This window comes from Nycticebus coucang, chromosome 3 (assembly GCF_027406575.1).
Source record: "Nycticebus coucang isolate mNycCou1 chromosome 3, mNycCou1.pri, whole genome shotgun sequence".
Lineage (NCBI taxonomy): Eukaryota > Metazoa > Chordata > Mammalia > Primates > Lorisidae > Nycticebus > Nycticebus coucang.
In genome coordinates, this window is record NC_069782.1 from 12,815,930 (window position 1) to 12,834,194 (window position 18,265).

General features: G+C 44.0%; 1 protein-coding gene across 3 annotated transcripts in view; it reads right to left on the bottom strand.

Moving 5' to 3' along the window:
• The window catches only part of HMGXB4 (HMG-box containing 4), a 41,842-nt gene extending 23,733 nt beyond the window's left edge, over positions 1–18,109 (bottom strand). Inside the window, exons 1-5 of one of the 3 annotated variants that reach the window (XM_053584942.1) lie at positions 18,010–18,086; positions 12,319–12,419; positions 11,533–11,681; positions 11,207–11,285; positions 9,224–10,182 (exon numbers count right to left, since the gene is read on the bottom strand). In XM_053584942.1, coding sequence (XP_053440917.1) covers positions 9,224–10,182; positions 11,207–11,285; positions 11,533–11,681; positions 12,319–12,349 — 1,218 coding nt within the window. In that variant the 5' untranslated portion in view covers positions 12,350–12,419; positions 18,010–18,086. Of the gene's footprint in view, positions 1–9,223; positions 10,183–10,985; positions 11,057–11,206; positions 11,286–11,532; positions 11,682–12,318; positions 12,420–18,009 lie in introns of those variants that run through there. The other 2 variants (XM_053584943.1, XM_053584944.1) reach the window with 2 other exon arrangements.
• Between the last annotated feature and the right edge of the window lie 156 nt (positions 18,110–18,265).

The window sequence follows — 18,265 nt, forward strand, 5'->3', positions numbered from 1 at the left end:
AAAAAATAGCCAGATGTTGTGGTGGGCGCCTGTAGTCCCAGCTACTTGGGAGGTTGAGGCAAGAGAATCACTTGAGCCCAGGAGTTGGAGATTGCTGTGAGCTGTGACACCACTTCACTCTACCCAGTGCGACAACTTGAGGCTCTCAAAAAAAAAAAAATCACGGCTGGGCATGGTGCTTCATGCCTGTACTCCTAGTACTCTGCGAGGCTGAGGGAGATAAATGGCTTGAGCTCAGGAGTCTGAGGTTGCTGTGAGCTTATGATGCCATGGCACTCTACCAAGTGCAACAGAGTGAGAGTCTGTCTCAAAAAAACAAACAAACCACAGTTCTTGGTCAAAATGCCACATCCAAATTTACATAGTAGAGAGGGATCCCCTTCATAACTCTTATAAAAGACTTTATTCAATTAGGTAGAAAATAAACTAGCACTTATTGAGGACCTGTACTGGGTGATGGCATATTAAGTAGTTAAGAGGATGAGCTTTTGGGCCAGGAGCAGTGGCTCACACCTGTACTCCTAGCAGTCTGGGAGGCCAAGGCAGGTGGATTGCCTGAGCTCAGGAGTTTGAGAACAGTCTGAGGAAGAATGAGACCCCATCTCTAAAAATAGCTAAACATTGTGCTGGGCAGTGGTGGGTACTTGGGAGGCTGAGGCAAGAGGATCGCTTGAGCCCAAGAGTCTGAAGTTGCTGTGAGCTATGACACCATGGTCCTCTACCAAGGGCAACAAAATGAGACTGTCTCAAAGCAAAAAACAAAAAGAGGATCTTTGAAGCCATCTCTTATTCTAAGGCGGTTAAGCAGCATAAAATAGTTTCAAGATACATAATCTTGTTCCAACTTTACTGTGTGCTAATCATTTGATTCTGAATAAAACACATGGACAGCTTTCCTGACATGTGATTTTAAACATATTTTTCTGGCTGGGCATGGTGGCTCAAACTTGTAATTCTGGCACTTTGGGAGGCTGAGGCAGGATTACTTAGGGCCAGATATTCGAGACTACCCTGGGTAATAGCAAGATCCCATCTCTACAAAGAATAAAATAATTAGCTAGGTATAGTTGCTTATGGCTGTAGTCCTAGCTACTGAGGAGGCTGAAGCAGGAAGATTGTTTAAGCCCAGAAGTTTGAAGTTGCAGTGAAATATGATGACATCACTGTACTCCAGTCTGGGTGACAAGGTGAGACCTGTCTAAAAAAAAAAAAAAAAGTGCTTTTCAATGGCAAAGGAGGAATAGCAAAGACTAAAAAGAGGAAAGATTTTAAAGACAATAAAAAAAGTAACCTGTTAAAGTACCCTGCCATTTGTTTATTAATAAACATTTGCAGAGTATCCGGATGTAAGACCGTAATCTATCACATAAGACAGATAAATGTGTCATTATAGTAGAGTGCAATGCTATTACAGGGAAGTACTGGGTGCTGTGGGAACATGCAATTGGAGCACTTCACCAAATCTGGGAGTCAAAGAAAGCTTTCTGGAGGAAGAAATTTCATCTAGACTTGAGAGCTGGGTAGAATGAGGCAGATGAAAAGTGGTTAAGAGCGGGCAGCGCCTGTGGCTCAAGGAATAGGGCACCAGCCCCACGTACTGGAGGTGGTGGGTTCAAACCCGGCCCTGCTCAAAAACTGCACCCAAAAAAAAAAAAAAAAAGTGGTTAAGAGTGTTCCAGGCAGCAGGGACAAGTGGTGCACGCATCAAAGCAGGGAGAGGTAAGAGATGATGTTAGAGAAGTGAGGAGACCTCATAAATTGGGGCCCTGAAACCATACTGAAGTGTATGGACTCTTTGCAGTTTTTTTTTTTTTTTTTGGCTGGGGCTAGGTTTGAACCCACCACCTCCAGCATATGGGGCCAGTGCCCTACTCCTTTGAGCCACAGGCGCTGCCCTGAAGTGTATGGACTCTTAACTGGAAGAAGCAATTTGAATTCAAGCATTCCAGGCAGGAAGTTGTACAGTCAGGGCTGCATCTGAGGACTGTTGCAGAATAAAACCAAAAACAGCATGAGCAAAGGCCATCTCTGGGTTGGGATGATGACGGCCTACAGCCAAGTTTGGCCTTTCACCACTTCATTCAACTCTGCCTCCTAAATTAAAACAAAAATGTTTTTACTTCTCAATAGGGCACATCTCAAATACCAGGATACTATAATCAATTTTTTCTGACTTAGAATCTACTGTCTTAGTCAAGGACGTTTCGTGGCACTGAATAATCATGCCTTTTTTTTTTTAGAGACATAGTCTCACTTTGTCGCTTCACAGCTCACAGCAACCTCCAGTCTTGGGCTTAGGTAATTCTCTTGCCTCAGCCTCCCAAGTAGCTGGGACTATAGGCGCCCGCCACAACGCCTGGCTATTTTTTGTTCCAGTTTGGCCAGGGCCGTGTTTGAACTCGCCAGCCTTGATATATGGGGCCGGCACCCTAATCACTGAGCCACAGGCACCGCCCATGAATAATCATGTCTTAAAGCTTTAGAAAGGCATGTTGTATAGTGGAAAGATTTCAGGCATGGAAAGAATCTGTATTACAATTCTGGCTTCACATCTCTTCAGCGCCTGCCTCTGCCAAATGAGGCCAATGGTAACTATCAATTGAGACCGACTAACTTATGGAAAATGCCTCGGAGAGCCTGGCACACAGCACTCAATAGATGGTAGTGACTAATTTTTACCATTTATTATTGTTATTCAGCCTCAGTTTTGCCAGAAGAACTTTTGCAATATCATCACAAATCTAGTTTTATCTCAGAATTCAGTTTTTAGCAGCTCAATAATATCTGACTGCCAGGCACAAGGCTACCTGGCCTAGCCTTAGGCTGCTTAGAGGTCATGTGCATATTCTGGAAACATACACGCAAATGAAGGGGCCTGTGAAGTGGTCACATCACAGGATATTATTTTGAGTGAATGGGCTTTTATTTTTTTTATTATTTTTTTTTTTTGTAGAGACAGAGTCTCATTGTACCGCCCTCGGTAGAGTGCCGTGGCATCACACGGCTCACAGCAACCTCCAACTCTTGGGCTTACGCGATTCTCTTGCCTCAGCCTCCCGAGTAGCTGGGACTACAGGCGCCCGCCACAACACCTGGCTATTTTTTTGTTGTAGTTTGGCCGGGGCTGGGCTTGAACCCGCCACCCTCGGCATATGGGGCCGGCGCCCTACTCACTGAGCCACAGGCGCCGTCCAGATGGGCTTTTATTGATTTAGCAAAACTAAAAGTATAGTATGTTTGAAATGTAACTTTTTCTTGCTCTTCCAATATAAACCAAAAACAAATTTAAGAGGCAGAATTTAATGAAGTTAAAAGGTAGACCTGAATCCAGCAGATTTGGATTCTTACTGGTTTTATTCCCTTCAATGGGATGCTCTTCAGTGGAAAAATCATCGAGGTACTGACATATGATTTCTCTACTCTTCCTTAGAAAGGACTCAAAACAAGCAAAACAAAGCAAACAACAAAAAGCAAAAATCACTCCCATACCAAAAGAAGACTGACAGGCTGCCATTCAGGAGGGAGAGAGGATGATTTCTCTTCTTGTGTCAGGCCAACTCCCCACTGAAAGCCACCCTGATGCACTCACTTCTCACCACTCAGCCCTCCCTCACCCCACTGATTGAGCTTCATTCTATCCCAATGCATTGGGAATTCTCTGCCTCTCCAGCATGAGCCCAGACTATTCCTGAAATTTTCTTTCTTTCTTTTTTTTTTTTTTTTGTCGAGACAGAGTTCTACCCTATGCCCTGAGCAGAGGGCAATGGCATCGTAGCTCACTGCAACCTCAGACTCCGGCTGTGGGCATCCTGCTGCCTCAGCCTCTGAAGCCGCTGGGATTACAGGTGCTCGCCGCGGCGCCCGGCTGGGTTTTTCCATTTTTTTCCATGAGTCGGGGTCTCACTCTTGCTCAGACAAGCCTCGAACTCCTGAGCTCAAGCAATCCTCCCTCCTCAGCCTCCCACAGTGCTGGGATTACAGGCGTGAGCCACCGCGCCCGGCTTATTCCTGAAATTTTCAATGAAGAAATTCAGATTATGACTACTTCAGATTTTTTTGACAATCAAATATTCATTCATAATAAGGTTTTCTTATAAAGTAAAATTCATTTTTTGCTAGTAATATTGCTGGCCATATGGGGGAATTATAGATGAGTAAGTCCCTAACCTTGATGAGATTATTATTATTATTCTTTTTTTTTTTTTTTTTTTGTAGAGACAGAGTCTCACTGTACCGCCCTGGGGTAGAGTGCCGTGGCGTCACACGGCTCACAGCAACTTCTAACTCTCGGGCTTACGCGATTCTCTTGCCTCAGCCTCCCGAGCAGCTGGGACCACAGGCACCCGCCACAACGCCCGGCTATTTTTTGTTGCAGTTTGGCCGGGGCTGGGTTTGAACCTGCCACCCTCAGCATATGGGGCCGGCGCCCTACTCACTGAGCCACAGGCGCCACCGGTATTATTATTATTCTTATTATTTTTTGAGACAGAGCCTCAAGCTGTCACCTTGGGTAGAGTGCCGTGGCATCACAGCTCACAGCAACCTCAAACTCCTGGGGCTCAAGTGATTCTCCTGCCTCTGTCTCCCAAGTAGCTGGGACTACAAGCGGCCGCCACAATGCCAGGCTACTTTTTGGTTGCAGCCATCATTGTTGTTTGGTGGGTCTGGGCTGGATTCGAACCCATCAGCTCAGGTATACGTGGCTGGTGCCTTAGCCGCTTGAGCCACAGGTGCCGAGCGGAGATTATTATTTTCTAAGGCACCCAGGTTCAAGCCTTAGAGACATCCTTCATACTAGTTTATGTTTCTGGCTTCCTAGATGTAAGCCCAGTTGCCAGATCCTGTTTACCTTCAGAGTCCCTCCTGAATCTATCTGTTCAACTTTATTTCTTGCAGGTTCTTATTATCCACTTTCTGAACTATAATAACCTCCTGGGAGGTCTGTCACACATCTCCTCAGTTTACTCTACCTTGTATAGCTCTAGCATTTTATTCTTAAATTATCACTTAGATCATACCTAAACCTTGCTCATAAACCTCAAAGTTCCCACTACCAAGTCCCTTATTTTGGCATTTAATATTTTCTACAATTTGCTCCCAACCTATTTTTTCAACAATGTTTTCATAATACATTCGTTCGCACACAAACGAACAAAGTGCTTACCAAGGATACCGAGGAGTTGAAGATACTATCATGTGACTAAAACAGTCCTTACCATGGAGGAGCTTAGTGTCTGTACTAAGGGAAATGGGGTATGTACAAAGATAACTCCAAAAGAAGAAAGAAAATGAGTGTACTAAGAGACAGCAAGGTGTTCTGGGGGTTTAGGAATTCTGACTAGGTAGTTCAGGATGTCTTAGAAGGAAAGGCAGAACTTCCATATGCAAGAAGGAAAAAGTCAGTGCAAAAAATATGCAAAGGAATGGAAAAGTGAGAACATACAGGAAATGAGTCTGATTTCCACACAAAGGATGGAAAGCAGACCAGTAGGAAGTAAAAGCGAAAAGGGAGGATTCGGAGTAAATCCAGATAATTATGAATGCTTGGCCAAGGTCTTGGACTTCGCTATTTATTCATTCAACAAGTATTTACTGACTATCTACAACAAGCCAGACCACTGGTTAAGCACCAGTGACAGAGTAAGGGAAAGACAGGATGCTGGTCCTGTTAGAGCTTAGAGTTTAACACAGAAGCAGGAAGGATCCACTGAAAATGCTGAACGCAGCACTGTCATCTGGGATGGTATTTAAAATCACTCTGGCATCAAAGTGTAAGATTAACTTCATCAAGGAAGAAATGAAAAGAAATGAAAGGGAGGGAAGAGGCCCAAGATGGTAGCAGAGGTAAGGGAGATAAAGGCTTGAAAATTATTAGTGAGGAAGACTCTCAGGCTTAACACTTGAGAGGAAATAGTTGGAGGGGAGCAGGGAGAAGGGAAATGTCAAAGTGAAGACTGGGAAATAATTCCAAACAGTGATTGGCTTTGGGAGTGGGGACTGACTGGAAAGGGGTATGCGAGACTCTCCAGGATGATGCTAATGCCAGGTATATTGATAGAGGTTCGGTTGCACAGGGTATGCATTTATCAAAATGCACCAACATCTGTGTATTTCACCCTATGTACATTTTATCTGAAAAAATCTTTGAACCCTAATATTGAACTCAGGTTAATGATATGCTGAAGTGTGTAGGGGTGTATAATACCAACAATTACTTTGAAATAGTTTTAAAAAGATAAGATAGGTGGCGCCTGTGGCTCAAAGGGGTAGGGTGCCGGCCCCATATGCCGGAGGTGGTGGGTTCAAGCCTAGCCCTGCCAAAAATCGCAAAAGGAAAAAAAAAAAAAAGATAAGATAGACTGATGCATGGATGGACAAATATGATAAAGCGAACAAAATATTAACTGTGGATTCTCAGGTGGTGGTGGGTGTATGGTATTCACTGTACAGGTTTTTCGATCCTTTTTTTTTTTTTGTAGAGACAGAGTCTCACTTTATGGCCCTCGGGTAGAGTGCCATGGCCTCACACAGCTCACAGCAACCTCCAACTCCTAGGCTTAGGCAATTCTCCTGCCTCAGCCTCCCGAGTAGCTGGGACTACAGGCGCCCACCACAACGCCCGGCTATTTTTTGGTTGCAGTTTGGCCAGGGCCGGGTTTGAACCCGCCACCCTCGGTATATGGGGCCGGCGCCTTACTGACTGAGCCACAGGCGCCACCCGATCCTTTTTTTTTTTTTAAGAGACAAGAGTCTCATTTTGTTGCCCTTGGTAGAGTGCCGTGGCGTTACAGCTCACAGCAACCTCCAGCTCTTGGGCTTAGGCGATTCTCTTGCCTCAGCCTCCCGAGTTGCTGGGACTACAGTCGCCCGCCACAACAACCGGCTATTTTTTGTTGCAATTTGGCCGGGCCTGGGTTAGAATCCGCCACCTTTGGTATATGGGTGAGCCACAGGCTCTGCCCAAGAAGTTTACTTTTTTTTTTCTTTCTTTCAATCCTTTTTGTTTGAAAAATTTCATAATGAAATGTTGAGAAAGTGCTCCAGTGGCACAAATGGTTAGCGTGTGGTACTGACAGAATAAAACATTGAGAAAAATAATATGCATATATTTTAGACTGGATTGACTGGTAAGACACTAGGAATATAAAAGAGGTGGGTTTGGAGCCAAGGATGACAAACTTAATTAGTGACCTAAGGTGTTAAGGTAACCAAGGCATCCGAGGAGAAATACTCCCCTGGCAATTAGAAATTCATGACTAGAGTTGTGTTGTTTTACTCTGTTGTGTCCGAGGCATCTCTGCCTGCATGCACTCCCTTCCTCTGTACTCCTCTTCCTCCCTCTCGTTTTTGACTACTCTGCCCTCCCATGTTCATGTACATTTAGTTTATGGCATTATCATCTATCATTAGACTGGAAATCTTTAGGATACACAAAATCTTACACAGGATATTTCATAAAACAGTTTTCAAATAGACAGATGAATAAAACCTGGCTTAGGATATGAATATTCAGGTCATATTGATCTTGGCTCAGAAGGTACAGCTTTGTTCTTTCTGAGATAGATATATGAACACACATACTTTATAAAAGGCATCTTTTGCAGTGGGGAAAGTAACTACCACCTCATAGATTTTAATAAAATTCTCAATATATCTGATTTTCTCTTCATTTATTTATTTGTGTGTGTGTTTTTTTTTTGGCCAGGGCTGGGTTTGAACCTGCTACCTCCGGCATATGGGACCAGCGCCCTACTCCTTGAGCCACAGGCGCCGCCCTATTTATTTATTTTTTTAAGAGATAGAGTTTCATTCTGTCGCCCTCGGTAGAGTGCTGTAGCGTCACAGCTCACAGCAACCTCCAGCTCTTGAGCTTAGGCGATTCTCTTGCCTCAGTAGCTGGGACTACAGGTGCCCGGCATAACGTCTGGCTATTTCTTTTATTGCAGTTTGGCTGGAGCTGGGTTCAAACCCACCACCCTCGGTATATGCGTCTGGCACCCTACTGACTGAGCCACAGCCACCACCTCTTAGGAGCTTTTCTTTCAGATTTTATCAGACATTTCATTTTGGAGAACTATAAAACAAAAGAAGAAATTGACCGTCCTTAGGTGACAAAACTATGCTTGATTTTTTTTTTTTTTTTTTTTTGTTTTTTAGAGACAGAGTCTCACTCTGTCGCCACTGGTTGAGTCCTGTGGCATTATAGTTCACAGCAAACTCCAGCTCTTGGGCTTAGGCGAGTTTCTTGCCTCAGCCTCCCAAGTAGCTGGGACTACAGGCGCCCGCCACAATGCCTGGCTATTTTTTGTTGCAGTTTGGCTGGGCCGGGTTCGAACCCTCCACCCTCGGTATATGGGGCCAGTGCCCTACTCACTAAGTCATAGGTGCTGCCCCTATGCTTGAATTTTAATTTTCTTTCTACTATTCTGAGCTTCTAAATTTGTACAAAATATTTTACTTTGTCATAGGGACTAAAAAATCTATTTATTAAAGGAAACAGCTCATGATATAGTCATCAGATCCTAAAGCACACTGACAAAAACTTACAAGCTGTGAAAAAAATCAAACCAAGGTGATTGATATCTCATTCCTATTTTTCTGATTGTCAGAGAACTCCCTGTTGTTAAGAGGTACATCCTTGCTCATATTTATTTGCACTTCTTGGCACTATTCATAGCATTGAACTTGGCATACAGTAAACAAGCACTCAGGATGGTTAAAGCACACACATTTACATAAAAAGAATACAAGTAGCCAACACCAGTTAGTAGAACGACATTAGCTTACTGTGTCACTTGACTTGATTGCTTGTTATTCTACCAATTCTGGCAATCTGTTTTTCAAAATGAACTCAAAGAATGCCTTTTAATATATCCCAACTGCCCCGGCAGCCTATGCTAAGTGAAAGAAATTGGGTTTAGCTCCTTCCATGAATTCCAAGAACCAGCTACAATAAGCAATGGTATACCTAAATCTATTCTTGGCATAATGGGAGAAAAACTTCATTGAGAAAATCTATGAATAATTAAGATTGCTTCTATTTTGGTAGCAAGCAGACATAACCATTGGTAAGACTATATACTTGATATCATCCCAACAGGTCTCCTTGATCCTGTTATATTCCCACTGGTTCACTGCAACTGCTTAACTCTCAGGTCTACCTACTATCTAGGAAGAATCTTCTTTATCTCTTATCTCCACCACATTTAAAAAAATGTTTTACCTTTTCTCCCCTCTCTCTCTCTTTGTCCTTGTCTTCTTTTTTCTTTTTTTTCTCACTATGCCCATCTGTGTGGAGGGCAGGTACTGGCTGAGGAGGGGCAGCAGCTGCTCCAGTGTATGGGATGCTGGGAGGAGGACCTGGTGTCACTGTGACCTCTCCCACTGCTGCAGTAGAAAGTCCTGAACTTCTCTTGGACTTGGAGTGTCGCTTCTCTTTATGTTTCTCCTTGTCTTTCTTCTTCTTGCTCTTCTTTGACTTCTTTTTCTTCTTGATTTCCCGGTAAGAATCATCTATCACTAATTCCCCAGCCTCTAGTTCTCCACCAGAGGATGAGTCTGATTCTACTAGAATAGGCTCAAGTCCTGAAAGATCAAGGTTAGCACTGTGGGATTCTGGGAATTGGGAGGCGTCAGACCCACAGCCTTCAGGGCCAGGAGATGAATGTGGGTCTGAGGACGACTTGTGCTTCTTCCGGGCTGTTCTCAGAAAGCTCTGTAACTCATGTCCTAGGAGTAAAGCACCTTGCTCATCCCGAGCTGATTTCTTTGAGGATTTTTTCACAGTTGCTTGCTGAGAGGGATACTGAAAAGACTCTTCATCAACTGAGCCGCTTCCTTTTTCCTTTGGTGAGAGAATAAGTTTCATCTTTAAACCATCAGGCTCACGAAGGGTCAGTGTCTCTGTGTTCACATACAGCGGTTTCATTTTTTTGGGTTTGTGGGAGCCACCATCCTCCAGGGACAGTTCCCCACTGCTTCCACTTACTTTCTTCCTGTGGTGTTCCTTTCTACTCTCTGAATGGCTTGAAGAGCCAGCGGATTTCTCCCCTGTCTTTTTGGAGGGCTTAGAGCCTGCTGCGAGTGGGGAAGTGATAGCTCTCAACAGGTCCATAGCTGTATCAGTGGGTTGTGGGCTGGACTTTTTCTTTTTCTTTTGTGACGATTCCAAAGACGAAATGTCTAGAAACAATCAAGAGAAGTACCATCAATACAATAGGCAGCAATGTCTAACAAGTTTCCTCTCTCACGAAAAACACCCACCTAACACGAGGAAGAGGCTAACAGGAATGATTTGAAGGGAGACCCCCCACCTTTTTTTTTTTTTAAGAGACAGAGTCTCATTTTGTCACCTTCGGTAGAGTGCCATGGCGTCACAGCTCACAGCAACCTCCAGCTCTTGGGCTTAGGTGATTCTCTTGCTTCAGCCTCCCGAATAGCTGGGACTATAACCGCCCGCCACAAAGCCCAGCTATTTTTTTGTTGCAGTTTGGCTGGGGCTGGGTTTGAACCCACCACCCTCGGTATATGGGGCCGGCGCCCTACTGACTGAGCCACAGGCCCCGCCCTGAGGGGAGACCCTTTAACTGATCCTAATATTCAGACATGATGCCCATGTGCTTCTTGGCTTGGTAGATTCTGCCTCTGACCATGGAGACAGCTCTTCTCACTAAAGCTGTTTCTCTTCACTGAATCTTCAGAAGCAACCAAAAGATTGGACTATAGCAGTGGGATCATAGGTAGTTAAAATTCAGATTGCAGACAGCATATGATTTGTTTCTGTGTTCAGGTCAAACCCATTCTGGTAAAAGTTTAGTCTTGTCAGCTATGTGTCTAACACAAAACTGGTTCTGTGGGTAGAAATATACTGGTTGAGAAGTGACCCACAGGTGCAGGCCAGAGGGCCCAAGGACTACATATGGCAAAAGGGAAGCTGGATAACAACGGGCACAAGTGGATGATTGGGGGGAGAAGGAACCTGGTACCTGGTATATCACAAATGAAGACTGTTCTTCTATGCTGAATCCTCCAAAATACCAGCCCTCCACCTCTCTCCTCCTTCACACTGGTTTATCGGCACTCAGAACAAGAACCACTGTCCTGTTAAATAGGCCACTGAGTCAGCAACATCTGGATCCCTTCCCCTACCCCGATTCCAAGAACCAGTGATGTGTTTATCCCACTTACTGCCCCTTTCCATCCTTACCTCCATAGTAATAATCATCAGAGGAATGCTTTCTCTTCTTTTTATGCGTGTCCGTCCCCAAGAAGTAGAGTTCACTATCCTGCAATCAAGCAGAAGGAAGAATTAACTCATAGTAAGATGATAAGGGTAAGGGCAGTTTGAAAGTACTTGTTCTTTGATGATATTTGACTTTGGAAAACAAAGTAAAGTATAGAAAACAAAAACAGATGTGAACGTTTTTAATTTTCTTTTGCGAAGTTGTTAAAGGACATTTTCTTTCTTCAAATATTAGGAAATATAATACAAAGTAGTTTAAAAATTTCCTAATGCAAATATTTAGGATTTACCTTTAACTTCTTCTTGGAAGAATTCCTGACCTGAGCAGCAATTTCTTCCTCTTCCCTTAAAAAATCTTTATAAGAACGTTTTTTTTCCCGTTGGCTTCGGCCAGCTACAAGTCCTATGTCCTCAAAGGTGTGATCACCATCAAAGCAATCTGAGAAGCACAGGTTCATTTGGAAAAGAAAAAAATAAAGTCAAGTACATTAATGACCACACATACAACGTTAACAGTCCTTCTATTACCAAATGAAAATAACGTTTCAATAAGTTCACTGAAATATAGGCCCAGGGGGACAGAATATTTCTTAATGACCTGGCTGCAAATACAAGAATCAAACCTGACGAAACAATGCTTCCACACTATGCAAAGGCCCCATGTGCATCCTCAGACATGGACTCTTAGCTGTGATTCAGCAGGTAGACAGACTTGCAGAGGTAAGGCTGAAAAGAATAAGGATATGTGTGCTGCGCTGCTCTGTGGGAGTCCAGCATGTGATTCCTATCCACAGACTCCTGCACACTGGAGCTGGCAAGGACCAAGAGTGCTGCAGGGGATCACCCCAGTAAACTAGAGACTCATATTTCAGACTCTCACTTGGAACCCCTGTCCTGGTTTTCGTTTCCATGGGCCCAGCCTGGGGATGTCGTGGAGGCTCAGTGTCATAACAATGGTCTGGACCATCACTTGGGAGTCCAGACTGTGGTGCCCAGTCCTGGTCTCTATATCCATGGGCTGCAAGGATTGAAGAGGATACCCCCTTTGGAACGCTTCTCAGATTAAGGGGTCATACCTTCTTTCTTCAGGGAGTCATCATAAGCCATGGTGGTCCTGCAGGGCCTTTGAGAATGTGTCACTGTGTGTCCAGGCTCCTTCCCGTCTACAGGACCAGGTCTGAGAAACAAAGAAGGAAAACCCTCCTGTAATGCGAAATCACTGTTGAGAAGTAACTTTCCAGATGAAAATGCGTAGTGATCCAAGGGCAGACTGGAAGGGCAGCAAGAAATAAAGGGGTGTCTTGTCACCTCCTCATTCTGTTTGTAAATATATTGGGGTTGAAACTACAGGAAGTATGCTAGGCTTAATTAGACTTTGGTCATGAATTAAGGTTCTCATTTGGGGAAGTATAGAAAATATTTCCTATATAAAAAACACTGCCAAAATTAATGAGAATTCCTGAAATGCCAACAGGACTGACAACACCGGGACAGAGTAAAAACTGACATTAAGTCAGGGGGACAGGTTCAGTCTTGGTTAAAAAGTGCAAAGGTAAAGCAACATGTAGAGGAAGACAGATTACACCAAACACCTAAGACCACAAAACTCTGCCTACCAAGTGGACTGGTGAAATGATAAAACCTACTGCATCGTAACTGAAACAGAAACTAGGACAGCAATATGGTGATACTGAAGTTTACAGCATAATCTCTCTTGTATGTATTTTGTTGGGCTATATGAACTTGCTTACATTTATAGAATTGTAAACATAGGTATACTGCATATGTTGAGTGGCCATATGACAATTTTCACCACTAACATGCCTTTTTTTTTTAAGATAGAGTCTCATTATGTCACCCTTGGTAGAGTGCTGTGGTGTCAAAGCTCACAGCAACCTCAAACTCCTGAGTTTAAGCGATTCTCTTGCCTCAGCTTCCCAAGTAGCTGGGATACAGCACTTGGGTATTTTTTTGTTGTAGTTGTCATTGCTGTTTAGCAGGCCTGGGCCGGGCTTGAACCCGCCAGCTCTGGTGTACGTGGCTGGTGCCTTAACCGCTGAGCTACAGGCACCGAGCCCTAACAAGCCTTTATTAAAGGAAGTAAAAATATGGAAAATTATCATTTGTTTACTGGTGATGAAATTTTTATGATTATTAAGTTATTCACAAAGAAGTTATCATGATTTAAACATCCTATATTATGTATTAAAATTCAAAACAAAGTTTGGCATTCAAGTTTACACTGTCCATTTTGACTTTGAAGATGACAATGCTATAAACTGCACCGTAAGTTCTTCAAATACTTTAAGGGCAAGCAATGTCACAAGTCCTATACGAAATTTAAAAATTATCTATTAAATATTTTGGAAATGTTCTCATCCAGTTAGTTAAATGCTTAATAGTTAATCTGATTGGTCACTTATTTAAGTTTTATTTTACCTTCATCATTATAATGGGATTTAGAAATACTGAAGAATACTTTCAGTGACATTACTAATCCCTTCAGGTAAATGTGGACAATACTTCAGGTAAATATGGAACTTTTGTGAAAGAAAAGATGAATTTGGTTAACAAGGAAAACTTTCATAATAAGAGTTAACATTTAAAAAACAAAAAGGAAAAAAGACTTATTTGCACGAGTCAGATAAAATACAATGCACAGGTAGGTCTAAGTAGAAAAGAGAAGAAGTATTGCCAAGAAGAATTTAGAAGATTAAGAAACATATAAAAAAGCATTTTTAAATTTTTCTGAGAAGCAAAATGAAGAATGGACATGGTCAAGGTAAGAGAAGCTAGAGTAAAGAAACCCCATTAATTGGATTACTTTAATGATTAGTCTGGACAACTGCCTGCTCAAGGGCTTGTTCATAGGAAGTCAAGGTCAGGCCTCATGTAAAAATGGGAAGAGGCAAGACACACAATGTAGCCAGTTTTCAAGTTCTAGCATTCTTTTTTATTTTTTGAGACAGTCTCAAGCTGTTGTCTTGGGTAGTGCCCTGGCGTCACAGCTCACAGCAACCTCAAACTCTTGGGCTTAAGCGATTCTCTTGCCTCAGCCTCTCAAGTAGCTGGGACTACAGGCCTGCCACAACACCGGCTATTTTTGTCGTTGTTGAAGTTGTCATTGTTTTAGCTGGCCCAGGCCAGGTTCTAACTCATCAGCCTCAGTTTATGTGGCTGGTGCAGTAACCACTGAGCAAGGGCGCCACCCAAGTTCCAGAATTTAAGTATTAAACTTTCTCAAATGGAAACTGCTGTCCTACCTTTTTTTTAAGACAGAGTCTCAAGCTGTCACCCTGGGTAGAGTGCTGTGGCATCACAGCTCATAGCAACCTCCAACTCTTGGGCTCAAGTGATTCTCTTGCCTCAGTTTTTTAAATTTTTAGTAGAGACGGGGTCTTGCTTTTGCTCAGGTTTGTCTTGAACTCCTGAGTTCAAGCAATCTACCCACCTTGGCCTCCCAGAGTGCTAGGATTACAGGCACGAGCCACTGCGCCCGGCCCTGTCCTTTTCCCACTTAAGTGGTGCTGACTCCAAAAGGGGTGCAGGAATGGGAAGGGAGATGTCATACAGGGAATTACATCTATTCATTTGAAAACAGTATATCCGGGGCGGCGCCTGTGGCTCAGTCAGTAGGGCGCCGGCCCCATATACCAAGGGTGGCGGGTTCAAACCTGGCCCCGGCTGAACTGCAACCAAAAAATAGCTGGGCGTTGTGGCGGGCGCCTGTAGTCCCAGCTACTCAGGAGGCTGAGGCAAGAGAATCGCTTAAGTCCAGGAGTTGGAGGTTGCTGTGAGCTGTGTGACGCCACGGCACTCTACGGAGGGCCATAAAGTAAGACTGTCTCTACAAAAAAAAAAAAAAAAAAAACAGTATATCCTTCCATTGGTACTAAAGTATTGAGTTTATAAGAAAAACACAGAGATCATGTTGGTTTTCACAGACTGATAATGCTAAGAACTACCACAACCAGAGACCTCAAGTCAAATGCTGTTCATGCCAAATGAATTTTGGCAAAGAATGTTTGAGAAATAATGACAGAAAATTTTAAAAATTCAATGCTATAGTCATTTATCTTTGGCAACAAAATGCATTCCTAAATGTAAACAAAGGCAGGTCCGGAGACTCATGTATAGGTCTTCCCTTTGGTAACATCAAAACCAACATAAAACAGAGCTAAGCAATCTAATGAATAGGAATAAGTACCTCCAAACACAGTATGAGAACAAATGATGGTGACTTACTGGATTATGGAAAAGCACTCACGGTCTCAGAGCTGAGTGGTTGAAAGACAGCTAATGGATTAAAAAAGTTGTGATAGGGAATAACAAATTAGGAGCTGCTCCTCAGAAGCACAGGCCAATACAGAAAACATGCTGGTGTTACATATTATGTAGTAGAATTAGGCCTGCTAATGTTCAAATTTTCTTAAAACCACTTAAGAGCATTTTGTAAATAATAGGATTAAACAACCTGAAGAAAAAAATGAATGAGGCCTGAAGATAGTCTAATTCACTAAAGAAATGGGGCAGCCAAGAGCTTGAAAAACTAACACTAAACTATACCACCTGCAGCCTAGGCAGACAGATGGGCTCCAAATTACTAGGTTCTTCAAAATCAGGGTTTTACTACAGTTCAGGGGTTAGCTTTGGTTGCTGACTCATAGAAGAAAGATGATACCAGATAAAGAAGTCTCAAGCAACAGTGCGAAAGGCAGAGTGTAGGCCACATTTACGTAAGATCAGAAGAACTCCTGATATTTGCTCTAGGTCTTAAGTATTAACCATGATAAATTCAGAGTTCAGGGGTAGGAAGCAGATTGTGAGGATTAGTAAAAATGAAAAACATCAGGTTTGATTTTCACGTCAAAAAACAGAGATCATAATTACATTAAATGTTGGCAAATGTAAAACAGGTGTTAAAACCCATTCTCCTGAATTCCATAATTTTTGGAGTTTATAAAATTTAATGTTGTCAACTTCAAGAGACAGGGATAGTTTTGTCTGTCTCGATGTGCTAAGATATGACAACATAAGTAAAAGTTCATTATTTAATATTGTTCATGGAATATTCATGTTCCAAATGAATGTTCATGAGGAAACATTCATCATTAAAAAATGTAAACTTGTGAAATGTGCAAATTATTAACTGGCTGTTCTGGGACTTTTCTTCAGGAGATGAAAAAGGGGAGGCAGAGTGGCTCTTCCACTTGTAGATAAATATACAAGTTACATTAAGGCAAAGGCCTCCAGGGTGACCAAAGTAAATAGAGATCGGATGATATAAAATCATCAGAGTACTTGGTCATTTTGGAAATTAAAATTACACTGAAAATGGGTTTCAGAAGGTGGTTTTTTTGAGGCAATCTGAGCTGCAGTGGTCACTAACAATCTTCTTCATCCAATAATATGAATGAGTATTGAAAAAAGGAAACAAACTAAGCCTCCTAAAGTGGGCAGCAAGAGAAACCCTGAAATCCAGATCTAGTCCATGATGAGAGCTTTATCCAAGATTCTGAGTTCTCTTCTTCCAGCACTTGCAGAAAATCAAACTGCCAGTCGGTGCAGGTAAAGGAAGTTACACGTCCGGCTGTTGCCAGTTTCTGAGGTTTTGTTGTTTAGTGTTTTTTTGTTTACTTTTAGTATTTGAACAGGTGATGTGATGTCTTCTCCTTTTCCCCGAGGTCTCCTCCAATCTCTGAATACAGTGACTCCGAATTCTCTTGACACTCCCTTCTCCAGAGATCTACCTATGCAGCACTCACAGCCCCTGCCAGCTCTGGAAGCTGCAGAGATCCGGACAGCCTGGGACGGGGATTGAATCACGGAACCACGACCACCGCACAGATTGGCTGACAACACACAATTCCATAGACCAGCAACAGAAATTTTGACAAGGCTTGTCCAATCAACAGACTTTCTTTTGGATTCCGTTTTTTTATTTATTCTGCTGAGAGGGAGTATAATCAGCCACCAGCTTAGCCATCAGAAAGAAGGAAGGTAAATTTCCTCCTTTTTTGCACGAAACAAAGTGAATCTACAAGTAGCAGTTGTAGAAGGAAGATGGGCCTGTATGGAAAAGAATCCCACTACGAAGGCACGTTCTAACTGGGTCGTACGCAAAGAATATACACAATACCAGGTTATTTATACAAACAGCCCGCGGGACCACCATTTTTGCGGTCCCTACGGCAAACCAATGGGATTCTGCCGGCAGTTTTGCAGCAACAGCTAGTTTAACAAAGCTCTGCGAAGAGGAAAAGAAAGCTCCTTGTATACTCTCCTGCCAGCCGAGCACCCAGCCCTCCAGTCGGCCTGGCTCTGGAGCCTTTCCCCCCTGACAGCCCCAGGGACCCCTGCATCCCGGGTCCGAAGCTGCAGCTCTGCCTGGACCCAGGTTCCCGCGTCCCAGGCTGCAGCTCTTAGCCCCCGAGGGCGGAGACGGCCCGGGCAGGGGGAGGGGCGGCCCCGGCCCGCAGGCCCCCGGGGCGGCCGCACGCCCCCTCTCGGCCCCGCAGCTTTCCCGCCTTCCCCATTTGAACAGCTCCCGACCGCCTTCCTCCTGCGGCCCGCTCCAGCCTCTTCCCCGGGGCGGCTACGGCCACTACTCAAGTCCCCGGCTCCGCCCCTGGGCTAGGCCGCGACGGGCCTGGGGCGTCCCCGGGACGGTGTCGCGGACCCAGGGCGGCGGGTGGCGGCAGGGCGGGGCTGCTGCCGCCCCAGGGTGGGGCCCAGCCCGGCCTCGTGGGGGCTCCGCTCGCCGCTACCTTCACTCGTCTCGCCCGGATCCCGCCTCAACGCTGCCGACAGCCGCCATCTTGGAGAAGGAGAGAAAAGCGCGAGCGGCCAGGGAGCCTCAGTCAAGCGCAGAGCGCAGACTCCGGCTCAGGAGAGGGGAAATCCCATTCGAGAAAGAGCGCCGAGCACATCGAATAAAGCTCAGCTTGTGGAGCGTGGGAGCCAGTGTTTACTGAGAATGTGCTGTGTGCCAGGCTTGGGCTAAAAGCTTTATGAATATTATAT